The 21945-nt window shown below is 32.5% G+C and overlaps 1 protein-coding gene across 1 annotated transcript in view; it reads right to left on the bottom strand.

Moving 5' to 3' along the window:
• Positions 1-283: 283 nt before the first annotated feature.
• Positions 284-21945, bottom strand: part of LOC140435623 (beta-ureidopropionase-like) — a 69389-nt gene continuing 47727 nt past the window's right edge. Inside the window, exons 5-8 of the mRNA XM_072524361.1 lie at positions 9199-9303; positions 5630-5836; positions 477-563; positions 284-419 (exon numbers count right to left, since the gene is read on the bottom strand). Coding sequence (XP_072380462.1) covers positions 318-419; positions 477-563; positions 5630-5836; positions 9199-9303 — 501 coding nt within the window. The 3' untranslated portion in view covers positions 284-317. The remainder of the gene's footprint in view (positions 420-476; positions 564-5629; positions 5837-9198; positions 9304-21945) is intronic.

The following is a 21945-nucleotide window of genomic DNA, read 5'->3' as shown; positions in this document are numbered from 1 at the left end:
ATAACAAATTGAGTGAACAGCTGTTCTCTCAATATTAATAAAATCGTTCTCACTAATCTACTTTAGCTTTTACGCTGTGCGCTGTCACTTACTACATCAGACTTGTATACACATCAGATAGCAATGTCAGCAGTAAGTATAAAACATTTTTGCCATTCCCAGCATGATTATCTATTTTATTCTGATTTATTTTAATTTAAAAAATGGTAGTGTATTGGTACTACAATGTATGTATCTTTTCTTAGAAGGTGTTTTCTAAAGGTATTTTATAATAAATCAAAAACTGGCACCAATAAACTTTATTTAAGAACTCAGAATTACAGTTGCTGTTTGCAAGATTTTCTTACAATCTGAGGAGCAAAATCAGATCTAGTAGCCCGATTTAGTAGATCGGCGTAAAGATCTAACCTTTGTGACATCTGAAATAAAAAATGTGGTGTACTACCAATAATTAAGGAAATATATAGTGATCTTACCTGGAATCCCCATTGGTCCTTTATTTGTCGACAGAGATTTAAATCCATTTCAGCAATAAGGATTCCGTTCTTAGTTCTGGATAGTCCCTAAAGATTAAGATTAAGCAATTAAAATTTTATGCACGTGCAAATAACTATAATGTTCATTGAACCAAAAAATAAAATATTGATTGTGATTTGTACTAAGGTCATTAAAACCCTATAGAAGGTAGATTGGCCGTTCGTGTAGTTTTCAGGATTATCCAATAATAAGAAGAAAAATATTTTTCCTCCGAATTCGTTTTTTACTTGTCCCAAATAAGTTCTATGGGATTAAAAATGCAAAAATAAGGTGGTAAGCTTAAAACAGTATGGCCATGTTCAACGTGCCCAGTAAAATATTGTTTGAGATAAATTTTAGTAGAAAGCACTCCAAGTAATTGTTTATTATAGTTCTCTTCAAAGTACAAATCATTATCTGAGGGGAAATCTTGTAGTTCGTGTTTTGAAAACGAACAGTATTTTTTTTTAGAAATCTTGAGTGATAGCTGGCATTGTCCATAATTAACGCACTGCTATATAGTGTTATATTAGGAAGTAATGTTTTTTGAAACCACACTTCGAATATATTAGAATTCATATTCTAATGATAATCTATACTACAGTTTTCTATTTTTTTCCGCAAATCTTTAACCCATGTGACACCCAACCTTTATTCGGAGATAAGCCTTTAAACTGGTACCTAAGTGAATCATCAGTCATACCGTGTCTCTTCTAAATCATAAATTGTTCGCTTTTATTCTCGATATTCTTGAAGTTTTTCTAAATAATGTAAACGCCAATGTACTATCCTCTTACTTTTCATAATAGCCAATCGTTTATCAACAAATTTGTTTTTAAATTTAAGTTTTTTCAGCCGTCTACGTAAAGTGGTTTTATAACAGGATCTTCCAATCACAACAAGCTTGGTGTATATAATATCAATTGTTAATGGTATTACATTTTTTTCGTATTCCTCGTAAACCAAATTTCTTAAACATTTAGCAGTCATGATATTAGATGTTTAGGTATTCTAGCATCCGATCTTCACAATGTCACGCATGGTAGAATACAGAATTCCTGTTAGAAAGGCCGCTTTTCTTATGATACTTTACAACTATTTTCACGATAATTTTGCAGATTTTTGTAAACATTCATAAAAATTTTCTTAGATTGTTCATTTAAAACGTCTTACATTTAGGAAGTCCTAAACTCTTTTTTACAGTTCCAGTCTCAGTGTTGTTGTTTTTTATATAACTTGAATGATTATCGATCATTTCACTTTCTCCACTACTACTTGGGTTCTCTTGCTCCCATGGACAAAAAACTGTAGGTGATTCTTCTCAGAGTCTAAACATTTTTTTAAACACAGATAAACATTTTCAAAAAATAAACAACAAAAAATACTACAATTATTATAACCAAATCAAAACAACGAAATTTCAACACAACTAAAAATTAAAGCAATGCTCATCTATATATAAACAAACTCGTTGCAAAGACGAGAACTAAAGGAAAAATTTGTCCAGTCCCTTTAAAGATAAGCACTTGCCGGTATTTACAATGCCGGTATCATTCTTTAAAAGAACAATGCCGGTATTTTAACAATTGCATTACTCATTGTAAATTAGTCATTTTAGAACTAAAAGTAAACACTTAAATATTAGTACAGCACATTCAGCAAGAGAAATTACACTTTTTTCTGCCTTTAATGAGAAAAAATCAAGTTTGGTAGCGGAAATGAATTAAAAATTATTCTGTACATTATATTTGAATTATTTGGTTAAAACATCTCAAAAATATCTTAGTTTTTCTGGACTAAATGTGGTATTTATTTGAATTTGCCGATGGACGATAGATAGATGGAGGCAACTTTACTATTATTTTGAGGCTTAGTCATATGTATTTGTTTGAATTATATAATAGTACTTACTATAACTTAATAAAAAAGATTAGATCTAAGTTATGTTACAATAGCAATTAAATACTAGGTCAATTCTGCTAAATATTTTAATTCTTACCGAATTAAACTGGTAGCCAAATGCACTCATGCAAAAATGTAGGGCTTAAATCAGACATGTAACAGAGATCAAGAGTAACCTACTGGATTTTCCTCTTCTACACATTGTTGTAAAGAAAATACAAGAATGGAATATTATAGACTGAAATAAAATCTGGGTAACATATTGGTTAGAACAGGGCATAGCAAACATTATAAAGTAATTGGGAAAGGAATGCTGAGGAGCCTAGTATTTCATTGCAAGTGATGACATAAATGATGATATACCCAAATATAGGTCCAAAGAAACAGATGATGCAGAGGTGGCACATCCCTAGGTTGCAGGGTTACACCTGGTGCACAGATGGGTCTAAAAAGGGTTAATTTTGAACTTGGTCCGATCAATACATGCACAGATAATCAAGTGGCTATATTAACTTTAAGGTAGATCAAGATAATCTTTAGGTTGTGAGAATATGTGTCTGCAATCGGATGATAGCCTGCATAAGAACACAAGATAACAATCATTAGGAAAGTATACTTGGTTAAGCACATGATAAAATATATATTTGATGAACATGAGCTAATAGAGTTAAAGTACTATGGAAAATAGGATCAAATTAACTCAAAATCTAAACAGGTTTATTTAATGGACGCACGCTACTCAAAGAACATCATCCTCATTTAATCTTCGCTTGACCACTGTTCACAATTTCTATGGCAAAGTTTTAGATAGTCAGTCCAACGTGTTGTTGGAAGACCTCTCTCTGTTTCGATAGGCATCATCCCTTGGCCTCTATTCTAGTATCCGCTTTATCAATCTGTTATCTGGCATTCGAGCCACGTGACCTGCCCAGTTCCACTTCAGTGTAGCTTGCGGTTTGGGATCTTGTCTAGTATTCAAACGTTCAACATAGCACGCTCATCTCCCTTTGAGCTACACGGATCTTTGTCACATATTGGTATATCGGATGATTTGCAAAAGAGTGATTCAACTGGCCGAAGGCTGCCCAAGTCAGTCTTATTGGACGGAGAAGCTCAACGGTTTGGTTATCTTTTTCTATGCGAATCTCGTGGCGTATATATTTATAGGCCATTACCTGGTCTACGGATCTTGTTCCTACGCATATATCTTCGCTGATTACAAGATTTGTTTCCTACTACAATCCCCCTTCTAGCGAGGAAAGGTAAAGCCGATTTAAAAGTTCTTTGGCCTCATCTATCTTATCAGATATTAGCACAATATCATCTGCAAACCTTAGTGGCTAAGCTTTTCTCCATTTATATGTATGCCCTTGTCGGTGAGTGTTGCCCTTTTACATATATATATTCTAAAAGCGAAGTGAACAGTTTCGGTGATAGGGTGTCTCCCTGACGCACTTCATGTTGTATCGGGAATTTCTGAGTTTGATAGTCACCCACTTTAACACTAGCTGTTGCGATTGGGTATATGTGTTTAATTATATTTATATGCCGATAGTCACTTCGGCATTCTGTCAAGGCTTTCAACATTTTTTGTTGATTCATGGTGTCAAAGGCCTTTTCATAATCCACAAATATTAAAGTTAGTTGTTTATTATATTTAATATTAAGGAACACCTGTACATAATGACACAAAGAGACTTCTTTATAGACACGAACTACAGACTCTGTAATATAGAACCTATAGAAACAGTCGATCATATTTTGTACGACGGCGGCGCGCTTGATTGTAGGCAGCAAGCAGTTTTTGGAGACTACCAAATAACTCATACAGAAATCATAGGAGAAGGGTACATGCTGGTACCTACATAGTTCCAGACTTCTGTAAGTTGTAATACGGATAAAAGAACGATGTTAATCAGTTAATTGGTTGTACTAAGACTGGTGTATAATAGACCACTTCCAGGAAAAAAATGGGGTTTACCATGAATGAAGTATATCTTAATGAAAGTCTTCACCATATATTTTCTTACTTTTACGAATGTATCTAAGCTTATCATGGCGTAGTCTTTATTCCCAGATATCTGTGTAAGTACATTCAAAGAATGAAGAATATCTCTCCAGTGCTTAATTCATTTCTGAATCTCATCTGCATATTACTAATATTGCATTGGCTTGTACCTTTTAATAAACTTAGATTTTTGATTTTTAAAAATATGTATATACTAGTTGGCTCATTCACACTCTTTCCAAACTTGAGCAGCCATTCTTGGTATATATTACATATGAGATATATTACATCGAATAAATTTTATTGGTCATAGATTTATCGTTCATGAGCTTTGTAGGAATCAGTAATTGGTAATCATACTTCCATTTTTATGACCAATTTTGTTTCTGTTTTTCCCAAATTATCTTATTTATTCATCCCACGTTTTAATTTCCTTTTTCAAATCTATAATTATTCCTTCTTGTCTATATTCTCTTTCTGTGTGAATTTTCCTTTGGTTTCCTGTCACTTCTCTTCCTTTTTATATATATTTTAATTATGTACTTTCTTTATGAATTTTTTCTTTTTTCACGATTGATTTGCTTTTTTATTAATTTTTATCTCTACATAATATTTCTCTATATTTATCTATACGATTCTTGATTATTTCATTCATTTGCGTTGGTATATTCGACCTTATCCCTCATCGTGATGCAAATCTAATTGTCTGTTTTAGTGATGACATCTCCCGAGAATATTTTGTAAGCAAAAACTGTTCCGTTCCGATTTTTAGGTGAGGAGTATCGTGGTTAAACACCATTACAAATTAGAAAAATAGAAAAAAATCTTGGAATCAGGCTGTCATAAATCGGCTGTTTATATTCTTTCTTTGGCTGTAATTTTTTAGCATACTCCACATGGATTGTAGAACATAATATTCAAAAGAAGGTTATTTGTAACATCTGAATTGCTAAATATCTCATTCAATGTCACATAGAGTAAGAAAAAAAAATGATTATTGCAAATAATTATTGTAATATGAGCTGAAAGTATTGCTGCAAAGTTAATATGGGTATTATATATTCAAATCCTAATCATATCTACGCTGATATCTTACTATTTAGAATGATTAATTATTACTACAAACCTCGAAAAGAAAAGTGGTTAGTATTAATTACTCGCACTTGGTCGTTAAATGAATCCGAAAAAATCAATAATACTTACAGGAGACCTGGTACCATTTGGTGCAGTAACATAACTTGATCCGAAGTAGTAATCACTTTCTCGATGAGGTGATTTCCCATCTCCGGTAGTAAAATCATTCTCGAACACCTCAGTACCTACCCTATTTACTGCACAAGTAAAATATCCGTTGGCTATGGCAGCACTTCTTGGTTCGATGGACCAAAGAGGTTCAGTAGCAGATCCACCCTAAATAAGAGTTAAAAGAAGTTATTATTTTCTGATATTATAAAGTTCAAAAAGTTTTAAACTCTAGATAATAATATTAATAAGGGGATAGAGACAGTAATTATATTCCAAGTTCTATAAAGAAAGTTAAAGGGAAAATAATTTTACCAATTACATAGCTTTCAGAGAAGAAGCAATGATCAAGTTATAAAATGATCAAAGCACAAACAGCACAACTATCCTTATAATTCATTTGATTCACTTATTAGATGTGATTATGTTTATTAACTTCTTCTTCTTCTTCTAGTTCCATGACCGTTATCGATCGTTGGAAATCGTGTTGGCTACCATATTTGCTATCGTGACTTTATTGGCAGCAACTTTAAATAATTAATTAGACGATTTGCCGTACTATAGTCTTAGATTTTTCAGCGATGATGTTTTTCTACTACCAGAACCACATTTATCTTCGATATTTCTCTGAATGATCAGATGCAAAAGTTCATATTTTTTAGGGAGTCTCATAATATGACCGAAGTATTCTAGCTTGTATCAGCTATTGGCCAGTTGTGTTGTTTGGTTTAGACCATTATCCATTTGGTTTTATCTATTTAATATTTTTTATATATTTATTATAGATTTTTATATATTTTAATAAAAGTGAAAAGGTTTACATGTTATATAACGGACTCTCCTCGTGGCGTAAATGAACTCTTCCAACTGTTTACTGTGACTGCGAACAAAAACCACTGTTTCGTAGCGATACTTCCGTGACGCCGTATCGAGGCGCTGCGCTGCTTCCATGAAACACACCATGGCATTTAACTGTAGATAAAAGGTAATACAAAGCCAGTATAGAAACTTCCCTTCAAAAAATTGCAGTAGACCTTTTTTGGTCATAAGGATCCAAAAAAATAAAAAAATAAATGAGCCGAAAAAACAGATTTTTAAAATTTGTTAAAAAACATTGTTTAACTAAAATTGGGACCATTTTTGGCATATTATTCAATTTCTTGAGTTTTATTCTGGGTTGCCTCATGAACGTCATGTAAAAAGATTTCATGGGAATATTTTTTCGAACGAACCCGAGCTCTTCGCCTTATCTAAAAGGGGATTACGCCATCATGTGAGATTGCAGTCTATTTTAAGGAACCTTATTTTATAATAACGTTCTTTGAAAATATCCTACGAAAATGAGATATAAAGGCATAACTTTAATTATTTGGTAAACCTACAGTATAGGCAACAACAATAAATTAAACAAAAATCATTAAAAATGCTTGTTACTAAATTCACTGTACAAATATGATATATTCCGCACTATTGCAATTGAATATTAAAACAAAAACTAAAACGAACGAAAATGAAAACAAAACAAAATAATTTGTTTAATTTGTATTTTGATATCGATTTCCCAAGCGGTAATCAAAACATGAAATACAAAGAATTTTGAAACAAAATTCTGGTCCATTCAAATTAAATGTAGTATGTAGTCACAAAATAAATATAAAAATTATACAAAAAGAGAGTTTCAGAACAATAATACTATGAGAATAATGTAGAAATATATTAAAATTTTTTTCCTTTGGAACTAACGTAGAATAGATGAATAGGAAGTTCACTAGTGTGTTGTGCGATAAAAATCCAAAAATTTCAATAATACCAAATGGCAAAACTATTACCAGCTCTTATGTAAGCCACTAAATGTTAGCTATACAACGAATATAGTTTGCAGAAATTAAATTACTTAGATGGATGACTGGAGAAACAAAAAAGGAATCCAATTAACAATGGATTAGTTGAGTGTAAAAATAACTGAACTAACTGATTTTTGTAACTATAAGACAGTACGACGATAGACGACTTTTAGACGGTAGAAGAAAAATTGTTTGGAAATGGTGACATCTGAAATTTAAACACCGCAATACAATCTGCTATTTGTCCGTATTACTCAATGCTTTTTAATAACACGATATCGAAGTTCCTCTCCATACTGGTGAATTGTGATATATCTTTTCCAAGTTTAAGTCATATTTTGGTATTCACTGGAAAACGGTCGAAACAGAATAGAACCAATTTTGAAAATTGTATCAATACACTTTCACGTACAGCACAATTTTACTTTATTTGATTGTCACAATATATTGCGTAATATTTCAATATAGTATACAGAGTGAAAATGTGCACACATCAAAAAATGTCTAAAGGACACCACTACTATTCCTCTGTTTTCAATAAAAACTTTTTTGTTTACACTGTTTTATTAAGATAAAAGTGACAGCGCCTCAAATTCGTACGATTAACTGCTTCAAATTGTAAAGAAAAGTGCTTCAAATTTAAAAGATTTTGTCTTTGATTTAAAATTTTATTGAAACATAATTATTAAACGCAACAATAGTCATGGAGCGTCGGTATTTAACACATTTTCAAATGATAATTACTGTGAATATGACTGAGGCTGGTCTACTGGACTACCCCTCGACAGGATCGGTATGTGATAGGAGTAGCTAGTCGAAAGTCAAGTACCCACAACATTACCGTATGCGACCAATCTTTTAGGTTTGAACGACAGATCTCCATTGAGGGTTCCCATGTTACGACATCGAAATCATGGACTCTCAGATTAAGGTGAGCACAACAACATGTGCATTAGTATTCACAAGATTGGAGTTCTGGGTTATTCACAGATGAAGCTAGGTTTTGTTTATACCCTGATTCAAGAAAATTGAGAGCTTGGAGAGAAGCTGGTCAACAAGAGGGACTCAGGCATGTACAGGGAGTTCATTCCATAGTGGTCTACAAATTATTATGTGGGCTGGAATAATCTTTTGTCATCGAACTGTTCCCATTTTTGTGAAAGGCACTTTAAATCAATATCAATATATTGATTGTATCTTAGAACCTGTTATCCTTCTATTTGCCACTGCTGCAGGTCCTTATTTGCGTTACATGCAAGATGGCCACATACTGCAGCAATAATAAGATATTAGTTTCATAATGAGGGTATTACACTTTTACCGTGACCAGCACAATCTCCAATTCTTAATCCCATCGAGCATGTATGGGATATGCTTCAGGGACGTATTGCTCCTCATCTGCATAATGTTGAAACACAGATTATTAAACACATTTGTTGTTAAATTTTTATGTATGGTATTGACTTTTATGTTAAAAATTTCCATTAAATTCTAACTAATAAGGCATTATAACGGTATGTAACTTTTTAAAATCCAATCAAAATTTATGTATATATGAGAAACTTTGTGTTACTTAGACATTTTGGATGTGCTTATTTCTAATTTGTTTGTATTTAATTATATAAATATAAATAATTGATGTTTTTAAGGTAAATTTTAGTCACAAACCTATGTATATGTACTTACAGCAGCTGATGGATTAAAAACTATTTCTGCTCCATTAACTCCAAATATCAATGAATTTAGTGGATGATGGCAGCTAAACGAAATACCAATTTTTCCAAATTCAGTCTACAAAATATATATGTTATAATATTATGAAACAAATATTAAATCTACATTCTACTGGTGAGATTTATCAAATTAACCCCAATAGAAAATGGTTTATACTTTATAGAGTTTTTTATACCTTTTTGAGACCCTATTTATCTTTCGATCCTCTTAAAAAGTACATTCTAGCACATTCTGGTATATTTCTATAAAGCAATTTAACTGTTGCCTAAAACCTATCTTTAAGCGCCCCACTCGTAGGTTAGATATTTATATTATTTTACCGTTAAAAAATTATTACGAGCCAATAAGTTTTTGAGTTTACAAATAATGTGACTTATATATTGTATCTTGTCAGGTAAGAGTAACTTAAAATTTGTGTAGCAATATCCACTATATCGTTGTTGCTTATAGCTAAAGCTAATACGAATCCTTATGAAGCAAAACTAATGATAATGGAAAGAATACATGAATACAATTGTTACCAATATGGAGTAACAGAATGAAGAATTTGGGGTGGTGACTAAAGTTAACTCATAATTTATTTTTAGTAAGCCTGATACCATACCTACTAAAATGACTTAGCAAAAGACGACAAAATATAAAAAATATCTTCTTTCACTTCTGATTACAGAAGACGAACGAAAAAAAGTAACGGCCACTTGGTGGAAGAATGTTCCACTTTGTAATATCAGGGTAGAGAAGATCGAAAAAGATACTAGTCAGTACTAAATTACCCGTAGTTATCGGTTATGCCAGAAATGTTAACAACCATATCAGAGTTGGACGTATATGTTTGGTAAAATCACAAATATTATAGTTGAAAAGGAGCGATAATCTTTATTGTTGCGAAAATCATTTTTCTGTGCGAATTTTTATTTACAAACAAAGTTGTGGATTAAAATCAATTCGATCATTTGTTGCAAGGTAAAGATTTATTTAATTTTAAAGAAAAAGGTGAGTCTCGCGTTTTAAGGAAAACATCCAAAATAAACCGGAAGTCAACCAAAATTTTCTCCGGAAGTGAAAAGTTTTTATAACCAGAAGTAAACTAAGACATATTTTTTAATAATAATTTTTATTCATTTTCTCAAAACCGAAAGTGAGTATTTCCCTTTTGACAGTTTGTGCCGTAATAACTTTGAAGTGTTAAAGCGGAATCCGTCGTCCCTTTTTCTCTATCAATTACAGTTTTTTTTTTAATCTAAGACTAGACAGACGGACAGAAAAACGTAATCTATAGGATCGAAATTTTATTTTCGTATGATTATTTCGATCCAATAAAAATATATACAGAATGAAAGTAAAGAATATGAATCCCAGGTCCTGATGAGGTAAAAAAAAATAATTTTAATAATTATGGGATAAGTATGTTATACTCGGTTCGCTATTCCCAGTCCGAACTGTCTAGTGGATTTAGTAATTATTTTTTTGTGAAGTTAAATACTTTTGGCAGACTAAAAGTGGCTGGAAATTACTATACAACCAAGCACACGTACTCATAGCCAGTATTAATAGTAAACAAACTAAATAGTAAATAAAATAGAACTTTGAGAATTACCGACAATCAATATTTATTTATCTGCACCATATAATAAATAGTTATGTTAAATTATAACAACTAAAATATACTTTTTAAATATATATACTACCCAAAATTTGATGGGTTTAGTATACACTTCCACTATTTAGAATAATTCTTCTTTTTTTAAACAAAGAAGTCTGCAATAGTAGGATACTTGAGCTATTAATACTGCGAAGTAGGAATTGTTGTGTTGTAGGTTTCTGACAATGAATCTGTCAAAATATGCCCGAGCTAAGCGAATGGAGTATACCAGTACTTTTCAGAATGTTAAAGAAATTATAATAAACAGCAAATACCTTATTCTACAATATCAAATTGAGTGGAGACAATAACATGAACGGTAGAATGAGATATGTTAGTCATATCAGCAACCATCTCGCATATAAACGATATTGCTCGGAAGCATTCCTTGATTTCGAGCCTCCGATAAAGGGTGACATAAAGAACTAATCTACCGACTAAAAAACTGACATCATCAATACTGGAAATTTCTAAAATTCTACGTATGTAAGAGATAAATTTTAACTAAAGATAAATTCGAATTTTTGGACGAATATGTAAGTAAAGCAGAAGTACTGCAAGGTAAAGTGCTAGGACCAATGCTCTTGTGCCAGCTTTTAACTGCATATCTACCAACTTCAAGAATCACAATAACAGCGACTTTCCCAGATAAAGTTGCAGTACTTATTTCCCATCAAGATTTAGTGACTGATTCAAGATAGCTACAAGTTACCTTAAATAAAATTCAAAAATAATTATAAAATGAAAGAAATAAAGTAAAGTATGTAAGTAAATTACTTAAAGAAATTAAGTAAAGTATGTATATAACCTTGACAGAAAGTTAAGACGGAAATCACATATATTTACATAACGAATACAATTTGGAATTATACTAGGCCAACTCTAGTGGCTTATTGTCAGGGAATTTTTATTAAATATAACAAGATCTTCATATTTAAGGCCATAGTGAAGCCAATACGGACATACGGTATTAACTTGTAAGGTTCTGCTCGCAACTCAAATTTGGAAACCATAAAACGATTCCAGAACGGAGCTCTCCGTGTTTATACCTAATGATCCATGGTATATTACAAAAATTTAATAGAAGATAATATACCATCTATAACAATTGAAACTACAAAGTAAAATAAAAAATACAAAAACAAGATTAGTACTCACTTTAATATTCTAGTTTATGATCTGTTTAGAACCAAACGAAACGCACCGTTTAAAACGTTTAAAGATCACATACTTAATCAACTTATTTAAATATAATTAGCTACACTAAATATTAATTTAGTTTGTTAATTATACTTATTAAAGGACGTCTTTAAGTGGAGAATATTCCTGCATGTCATCTTTCATAAATTTTCATTAAATTTACTTGTTATGAATAATAGCAAATTGTAAATAACTCCAATTTAAAATTTGATACTAATAAACGTCATCCACTTATGGGGAAGGAAATGTTAAATTATTCTAAAATATTCAGCTTAGAACCAAATTTCTATTGCTTACTTCATCGCCAATGATTATTATTCAAAATTTTTCTAATTATCAATTTATCCAAATAGCAAGGCTATTACATAATGCATGAATTACTGATTCAACTCACTCTTAGAAACGACCAATCATTAGTAAAGTTATGAGCAGTTCTTAGTGTAATATCGTCTAGAACTATTAGTTGACGTAGAAATAATCCCAAATAAAAGGCAGAATATAAACAAAACGGTATATTTTACAAAAGAGAGAGAGAGAGAGAGAGAGAGAACAGAGAGCACGAGAGGACATTTTGTATAGAATTGATTGAGTGATTCGCAAATTTTTGAGATCTGTAAATGCGGATTATTAATAATTATTCGTACTTGAATACCTAATTGCATTTACTTGTTTTTTACCCCCGAATAACTGTTTAATCGTTTAAGACGAATTTGAGCACGTTACTGAGCATTGGCATAGTATTGTTATTGGAATGGTTTCCTCATATTCCTAAGATCAAAGTCATTGACGATTTATCTAACGATCTAAACGAAAAGATTGAGGTTCTATACCCCATAAGCCAAAAACAATTGTAACCTTCTAAACGTCACATGTTTATTATTGCTCTTTAAATAACTATTTTATTTCAAAAAAGGAAAAGACAGTCAAGATTTGATTTCACGTACACGGCGCCTGCGCATCTTCTTATACGTATTTCGGCCTAATAGGCCTCATCAGAACGGCTTTCGCAGTCGCTCTGAACGTGAAAATAAATATTTTCTGTCTTAGGAAGCAACTTTAACATGGCTTCGTATAGACGCAAATAGCGACATCTGATAATAAAATCCGTAAACTAATTTTCGAAACCAAATTCAGAATTTCGCTTTAATCTGTGCCTTCTAAGAATTGCAAGGCAAAACAGACGTTGATAAAGATGTTATTAGAGACAAGGGGAATCTAAAAATTGCATTCCACAACATATCTCCTCAACTAAGCAAAATTCTTAGCGAATTGGTTTCTTGTACTCGTACAGAGTATATCGAAATAAAAAGGAAAAGACAGTTAAGATTTGATTTCACGTACAGTGCGCCTGCGCATCAGCGCACATGAGCGACTGTGAAAGCCGTTCTGATGAGGCCTATTAGGCCGAAAGACGTATAAGCGGATGCGCATGCGCCCTGTACGTGAAATCAAATCTTAACTGTCTTTTCCTTTTTATTCCGATATACTCTGTACGAGTACAAGAAACCAATTCGCTAAGAATTCTGCTTAGTTGAGGAGATATGTTGTGGACTACAATTGTTAGATTCCCCATGTCTAATAACATCTTTATCAGCGTCTGTTTTGCCTTGCAATTCTTAAAAGGCACAGATTAAAGCGAAATGCTGAATTTGGTTTCGAAAATTAGTTTACGGATTTTATTTTATTTCAATTTCTGTCGATTTTATTCATTTAATAACTGGTCTTTTCCATTTTACTATTTTTATACTAAAAATAGTTGACACTTAACCCTTCGATCAACTTTCTATTTACCTACTAAATATTCTGTCATAATAATTTAAATTCTAATGTTCAGTTTCAGTAAATATTCTAATTTCTTTATTTAGACCCTATTATGTTCTATAGTAGAAACCCTCAATTCAGAAGAGTGATTTCATAGTTTAAACGCCGAATATCCTCAAATTTAAATGTACACAGCGGCCCTCGAAAACTGCCTATTTTCTCGATTGCAATTCTCCTCATAAGAAATTACAGAATATATAAAGTAGTATATTTATTTGTGCTTCTCTATAGAAAAACTGACCAGGAGTTGTCGTACAGTGTAGCCAATTCTTGTTCACAAGTAGTAATTATGGTCATACAAAACCTGTATTCTTCCACGCAGCGATTATTACCGTCATAAAAATACCAAAAAATATTATTTTTTCAATAGTAAAAATTAAGTACAAAATTGTAATTAAATAAATTTTATTTATATGTTTCGTTTCGTTACATATTTAAAATTATAAAATAAAAATCGATATTTTAAAACAATATTTTTCAATCGTTTGGCAACTTTGGAATTAGCGACGGAATTCCGACCCGCAGAAATCCGTAAAACTAGTTTTTGTCGAGCAAGTGCCCAGCAACAATAGTTCATTTACATAGGCGTTTCTAAGGGTAGGGCATGTGTTGCATTTTGTGAATATATTTTATGCGATAAGTTTGTGTTATTGATAAAATGTGTTATTGATAATACGAGTGTTATATATAGTTCAGCTCAACAGGCCTCAAAGGCCCAAGGCTTCAACGGTTTTCTTCCAGTTCTTTCTATCTTGTGCTAAGTTTTTCCAATCTTGTACCCGCAGCGACTTCAGATCTTCTTTTGCCGGCTCCAGCCATTTTCTTCGGGGGCGGCCTCTTTTTCTTTTTGTACCAGCCTCCGTGTTTATTAATTCATTGGGAACTCTTCCTTCCTTCATTCTTGCTATATGTCCGAGCCATCTTAATCTTTGAATTTTAGCAAGTCTTGTTATTTTTGGTTGCCCATATATTTGCATTATTTCTTCATTCGTTCTTCTTCGCCAGATGTTCCCTTCTTTTACACCTCCGTATATCCTTCTAAGAATTTTTCGTTCCCATCTATCTAATTTTACTTCCATATCTTTATTTAGTGTCCAGGTCTCGCTAGCATAGAGTACTGTAGGTCGGATAACTGTTGTATATATTCGTTTTTTTGCTGTTCTGGATATTATATTCGACCTCAGTATCTTAGTCAGGCTCCCAGCACTCTTACTACCTTTGGCCATTCTTTTTATGATTTCTTGGTTCTCTTCGTTCCTATTTGTTAGTGTCACTCCCAAGTAATCGAATTGGCTAACAACTTCAAAGTTATATTCTTTACTTGAGCTTTGTATCTTAAAGAACTGTCCTTGATGATTTTCGTTTCCCCTCATCACCATATATTTTGTTTTTTCTTCGTTTATTTCTAAACCATATTCCCTGGCCATTCTCTCTATTCTAGTAAAGATTTCTCTTAATTCTGCAGGTCTCCTTGTTATTAAGGTAACATCATCTGCATATGCTACGCATTGATGCCTGTGATGATATATTGTGCCTCTAGTGCAGATGTTACACTCTCGTAAAATCTTCTCTAAGATCAAATTGAAAAAATCTGTTGATAACGGGTCACCTTGTCGCAGACCTCTATTAGTGATAAAACTATCCGAAACCCGTCCTTCTAACATGACTTTACTTTTAGTATCATTGAGTATGCATTTAGTCAGTCTTACTATTTTTGGTGGAAATTTAAAATATTCTAGTGCTTCGAATACTCTATTTCTTTTTATAGTATCATATGCCTGTCTAAAATCAATAAACAGCATGTGTAATGTTAGGTTGAATTCATATGAGCTAGCTAAAATTTGTTTCATTGTAAAAATTTGGTCTATTACCGATCTGTTTGCTCTGAAACCTGCTTGATATTCACCTAGACAATTTTCAACTTTTGTTTTAATTTTATTTCTAATTGATATGGCCAGAATCTTATACACTGTATCTTGTAGAGCTATTCCCCTGTAATTTTTACATTCTGTAACGTCTCCTTTTTTATGCACTGGACATAAGATTGCTTCTTTCCACTGATTGGGTATTTTTTCTCTGATCCACACTTCGCGTATTAACTCAGCGATTTCTTTTTGCACCATTTCGCCACCTTCTTTTAGAAACTCAGCAATGATACCATTTTCACCAGGTGCTTTGTTGTTTTTTAAGTTTTTTATGATCTCTATAATTTCTTCCTTGGTAGGTACTTCTACATTTACATCTGGGTCCCTTACTTCTTCATGTTGTAGTTGCGTTTGTTCTCTTTCATCTTGGTCGTCCGTACATAATATTTTCTCGAAATAATTGGCCCACCTTCTTAATTTTTCATCTGTTCCACCTAACAGATTCCCCTCTTCATCTTTATAATATCTTGATGTGGTTTTGTATTGGGTTCGGTCTCGTTTTATTTCTTGGTAGAAATTCCTGACTTGTTTATGTAGAAAATCTTCTTCAATACGAACTAGTTTCTGCTCTAAACTTGACCGCTTCTTCCTTCTACAAATCTTCTTTGCTTCCCGTCTTTTTGCGGCATAAGCTTTTTTACTCTCTTCATTATTTCTTATTATACTATTTATTCTAGCTTTATTTCGGTCATTAATGGCTTTCTTACAGTCCTCATCATACCAATCCGTTTGTTTACATTGTCTGTTTCCTGTTAATACTGAGTCGGCTGCTTCTTGAATTTTTTCTTCTAGTTGTACCCATCTGCTTTCTATATCATTTACTGTTGTCTGGCTTTTCAGTTTCTCTTCAATTTGCTGCCTGAATTTTTTCTTAACTTCTCCCTCCTGAAGTAGTGCACCGTTATATCTTTTTATTTTTTTACAGCTAGTGTTATTAATTGTGGGTATTATTTGCTCCATTTTAACTTTGACCAAAAAGTGGTCCGAATTTGCATCGGCACCTCTGTAACTTCGGCTATCTTTTATGGCTCTCATATGTTTGGCTTCTATTAGTAAATGATCTATTTGGTTTACTGTTTGTCCATCTGGTGATACCCAGGTACCTTTATGAATTTCTTTGTGATCAAAATAAGTGCTCATAATTCGCATATTATGTTCGAAAGCAAATTCTATTACTCTTTTTCCATTCAGATTACTGTCTCTATGATTACTTTTTCCCCCTGTTATTTGTTTGTATATATCCTCCCTGCCAATCTTGGCATTCAAATCTCCTACAATTATTTTTATGTCATATGATGGTATTTTGTAAAACATATGTTCTAATTGTTCATAAAAGCTATCTTTAACGTCTTCATCTGTATTTTCTGTTGGTGCATGCACATTTATAAGGGTTACTTTTCTATATTTTCCTCTTATTCTTATTTTACATAATCTGCTTGTGACTGCCTCAAAATCTATCACCAGATTGGCAAATGTTTTCTTTATAAAAAATCCCACCCCAAATACACGTTCATTGTCTCCACTGTTGAAAAACACGTAATTTCCCACATCTATGGTAAAATTTCCTTTTTGTTTAGTTTCTTGTATAGCTGCAATATCTATCTCATATTTCTCTAACGTATCTGATAAGTTCTTTAGTGCTCCTACTTCAAAAGTCCCTCTAACATTCCATTGTCCTATCATCATCCTATTCCGCGCTTTATTCGTTTCCATATTTTCCTGACCACTGTGCCTGTGTAGACTCAGTTTTTTTTCATTTTCTCTAGTTTTTCGGTACTATGGTTCCATTTCCACCATTCATCGTTTATACATATTTTCTGATAGCCGACTTTTGTTTCATTACCTTTTCCTTTTTCTTCTTTCGCCATATCTCTTAGCTCTTTTTGTAGTTTGGCTTCGGCTTGGGTTAGATCGTTTTCAATGAAATACCGCGTTCCTCTTAATTTACTCTTATTCTTCATAATAAGTTCTTTATCCTTCATTGTATCTACTTTTACTATCGCCACTGGTGGTTTCCCTTGAGAGGTTCTTATTTTCTGCACATCTTTTATTTTCACATTCAAATTCAATTGATTTGCTATAAAGTTGGTGGCATCTTCCAGTTCCTCATTTTCTTTGAAATCGTGTCCTTTGATCACAATGTTTTGTTTCCGAATTTGTTTATCTATCTTTTCGATCCTGCTTTCCAGGAAATTTATCTTTCCCTTCAACTCACGATTTTCTTTTTTTAAATTGCAAATTTCTTCTTGAAAGATCTGCTGGTCTTTTCGTACTCCTTTAACTTCGTTCATAAGAGCGATCATCATTTCTTTCAATTCGGTGTTATCACAATCTTTCTTAGGTGGAGACCTAGTTAACTTTCTGCTTTTCATGAAAGGGTTTTCATCTTGGTCGTCTTCTTTTTTTTCCTCCCTCTTTCTCTTACCATCGTCAGATTCTTCACTATCCCATTGATTTAATCCTCTTCTCGCGGCCATATTGTTAAAAATATTATAAATCTCTTACCTTATTCCGAACAGTGTTTTGACGTTATAATTCTCACTTACACGCCAATGTATTGTTTTGTAAATAATCACTAATTATTGTCCTTATCGTGAAGGTTCCCCGCACCGCGCTACTCGCCTCTTCAACCGATCGGAGCTTGTAGCACTGATTGTTTATTTAGTTTATTCGTTATGATTTTTTAAAAATCTCGATTTAGTTCACAATTTTCTAATGACACTCGATTCACACAGACACTATTTCGCAGGAAAAACACTTTGTGGATAAATAAACTCGATATTACCCGAATTTTCGAATTAAATATCGGAGCCGTTTTAACCACGTCTTTCTCGTTCGTGTACCAGTGACGGAGTTTTAATACGAGTGTTATAGTTTGTCGTTTTATAGTAAATTTTTAGTTATATTCTGTGAATATTTGGTTTGAGTTTTATTGGAGTTGGACGAAAAACCGAGTTGTTCCAAGAGAAGACAGCAAAATTCTGATGTTGATTCCAAAAATGAAAAGCCGCAAAAGAAACGGAAAATGTTAACGTCCGAAGAGAAGGTAATGATACGAAACGTTTATGAAGGAATTGTCGGCAGAAAAATGGCATTAAATGTTAGCTAAGCGGTCGACATTTGTAGCAGTTTAACAAAAGTATCCGTTAGCTGTATTTATCGTGTACTTAAAAATACATCGGAAAATAAAAAGCAAGAAAAAGGTAAAACTAGAGGTAGGAAAAGCATTGTTTTCGATGACGAGACAAGGAATATTATACGTCGAAAAATTCATTGATTTTATTTTCGGAGTGAAATTCCAACACTGAAAAAAAATTCTCAAGAGCTCAAAAAAGATGACTCTTTACCCAAGATATCTCATAGGGTCTTAATCAGAACCATGCGCGAAATGAACTTTCGATATGTAAAACGCAACAGAAAAAGTATGCTATTAGAAAAAAATGAAATTATTCTATGGAGAAAAAAATATTTAGAAGAAATACGAAAAATTCGCAGCACTGGATGCAAAATATATTATTTGGATGAAACCTGGATTAACGAAGGTCATACAGTTGGAAAAGTTTGGCAAGATTTAAATGTCAAAAGTAAACGCGAAGCATTTATAGAAGGCTGGTCTACAGGATTAAAAGCTCCATCAGGAAAGGGACGGCGTTTAATCATCACCCATATAGGAAGTGATACAGGGTTCTTTGATGATGGTTTGCTTCAATTTGAGTCGAAAAAAACAGGTGATTATCATAAAGAAATAACTTCCGAAGTATTTGAGCGCTGGTTTAAGAGAATCTTACCAAAATTGGAATCTGGGTCTGTGGTTGTTATGGACAATGCGCCATATCATAGCCGCAGACTAGAACAATTACCGACGACGGCATGGCGGAAAGGGAGAATTCAAGAATGGCTTACAGAAAAGGGGATTGCATACGAAGAATCAATGCTCAAAATTCAACTACTTGACATTGCACGATTAAGGAAAAGTGAATCTTAAATATGTTGTGGATGAAACTGCAAAAGATTATGGTGTCAAAGTTCTACCTCTACCACCTTATCATTGCGAACTTAATCCCGTTGAACTTATCTGGGCGCAAGTGAAAGAAAAAGTAGCACGCAATAACAAAACGCTCAAATTAAACGAAGTTAATGAACTTTTGATTCAAGCAATCCTCCATGTAACTCCAGAGAAATGGGCTAAATGTATAGGCCACATAATTAAAGAAGAATATCGTATGTGGGAACTTGACACTCATGTCAAAGTTTTACTAGAGCCAATTATAATTACACCAGGTGGTGAAGATAATGACAGCGATAGCAGCACTGCATCTTCAGGTTTAGACAGCGAATAATATTTTCTAATAGTTTAATAAGAACATCAGCATAAAAAAAACCAAAAACAAAAAAAAACGAAAAGAACATAGTAAGTGTGTATAGTGTTTGTGTTTAAACACATCAAACATTATTTTTATTTTATTTTTATAGAATTTTATTTCGTTTTATAGGATTTTATTTTGTTTTGTTATATACTGTTTAAGTGTTTTGTTCATTTTATTTAATAAGACAATATGGCTCTTGGCGAACACCCATTTAAAAAAAGTATCGCGCCACAAGGCATACCTCTGGGGTGGTGTGGAAACTGTCTTAAAATTTGTTTTAAAAAAAATTTCATTGTGTAACTCTTTAAGGACGGGTCACGTCAAAAGACGTTTTAGCGTAACTTCCGCGACAGCCGGTTGGTATCAGTAAACTTTCTGCAAAATTACTTCTTTTTTATAGCTTTTTGTTTGTGGCATTCTGTATTTTTAGGGGAATGTAGGGAATGAGCCACAAAATATTTATTCATATGTTTATTTATTGACGTTTCGATCTCTATATCCAGAGACCGTTTTCAATTATACAAATGATAGTACTATTTATTTTCTATGGCTTTTCGCTTGTCGTTCTGTATTTTTAGAAATAATGTTGGGAATAAGCCACAATATATTTATTCAAATGTTTAATTTACGGACGTTTCGATCTCTATATCCAGAGACCGTTTTCAATTATACAAATGATAGTACTATTTATTTTCTATGGCTTTTCGCTTGTCGTTCTGTATTTTTAGAAATAATGTTGGGAATAAGCCACAATATATTTATTCAAATGTTTAATTTACGGACGTTTCGATCTCTATGAAAAGACCGTTTTCAAACATACAAATGACAGATATATTTATTTTTCTATAGCTGCTTGTTTGTGGCATTCTGTATTTTTAGGGAGATGGTTGAACATAAGCCACAATATATCTATTTACATGTTTAATACATTGACGTTTCGATCTCTATTCCGTTTTTAAAGATAGGAAAGGAAAAAAAAAAGAAAATAAACAATATAAGATTATAAAAATATATAATAATAAACAAATAAAATCAATATAACTATCATTTATATCTTTGAAAGCGGTCTTTGGATATAAAGATCGAAACGTCAGTAAAAACTTGTAAATAAATATATTGTGGCCTATTTCGAACATTAATATTTGAAAAATAAAGTATAATTAACATTAAAATAAAAGTAAGTGTACGTCACTGGATTTCCAAACGGCTTTCCGCATTTCTGGGCCTTTAAACGATGACTCACTCTCTCAAATTGTGAAATTATACTTTATGTTCTAGTGGCCGCTGATATAGGAACTCAACATATTCCTGCAGTTTAATACCAATACCAACAACAGGAACTAGCAACCAACAACTACATACTGCAATCCTGTCTTACTACTTAAAGACAACATCAGAAGTCGTAATCATTTAAAAATCTTTTTGTAGAGCTGTAGGCTAGGCTTTGGCTTTAATTTAATATTAAAATTTCAATTTTATATTTTTTATGTATAATAAATATGATTAATTAATATCTTGGTTTATTTGTCATAGCCAAACTTATTTTCCACATTTATTTCTAAGATAAGACGTTCTCATACCTGAGAGACTGAGCTAGACGAGGCCTAACAATTGGCTCACAAAGAAAGTTGTGAATTTATTGTGCTGCATTGGCTCCTAGCTTTCGAAGTTGTTTATATTGTTACACAATCAACTAGTCGATACAATAATTGACGTGTGGGAGAATATTCTTCAGAGTGTCATG

This window comes from Diabrotica undecimpunctata, chromosome 3 (assembly GCF_040954645.1).
Source record: "Diabrotica undecimpunctata isolate CICGRU chromosome 3, icDiaUnde3, whole genome shotgun sequence".
In the NCBI taxonomy this organism is placed as follows: Eukaryota; Metazoa; Arthropoda; class Insecta; order Coleoptera; family Chrysomelidae; genus Diabrotica; species Diabrotica undecimpunctata.
Note: the sequence above shows the minus strand (reverse complement) of the source record. Positions and strands in the feature narration are given on the sequence as shown.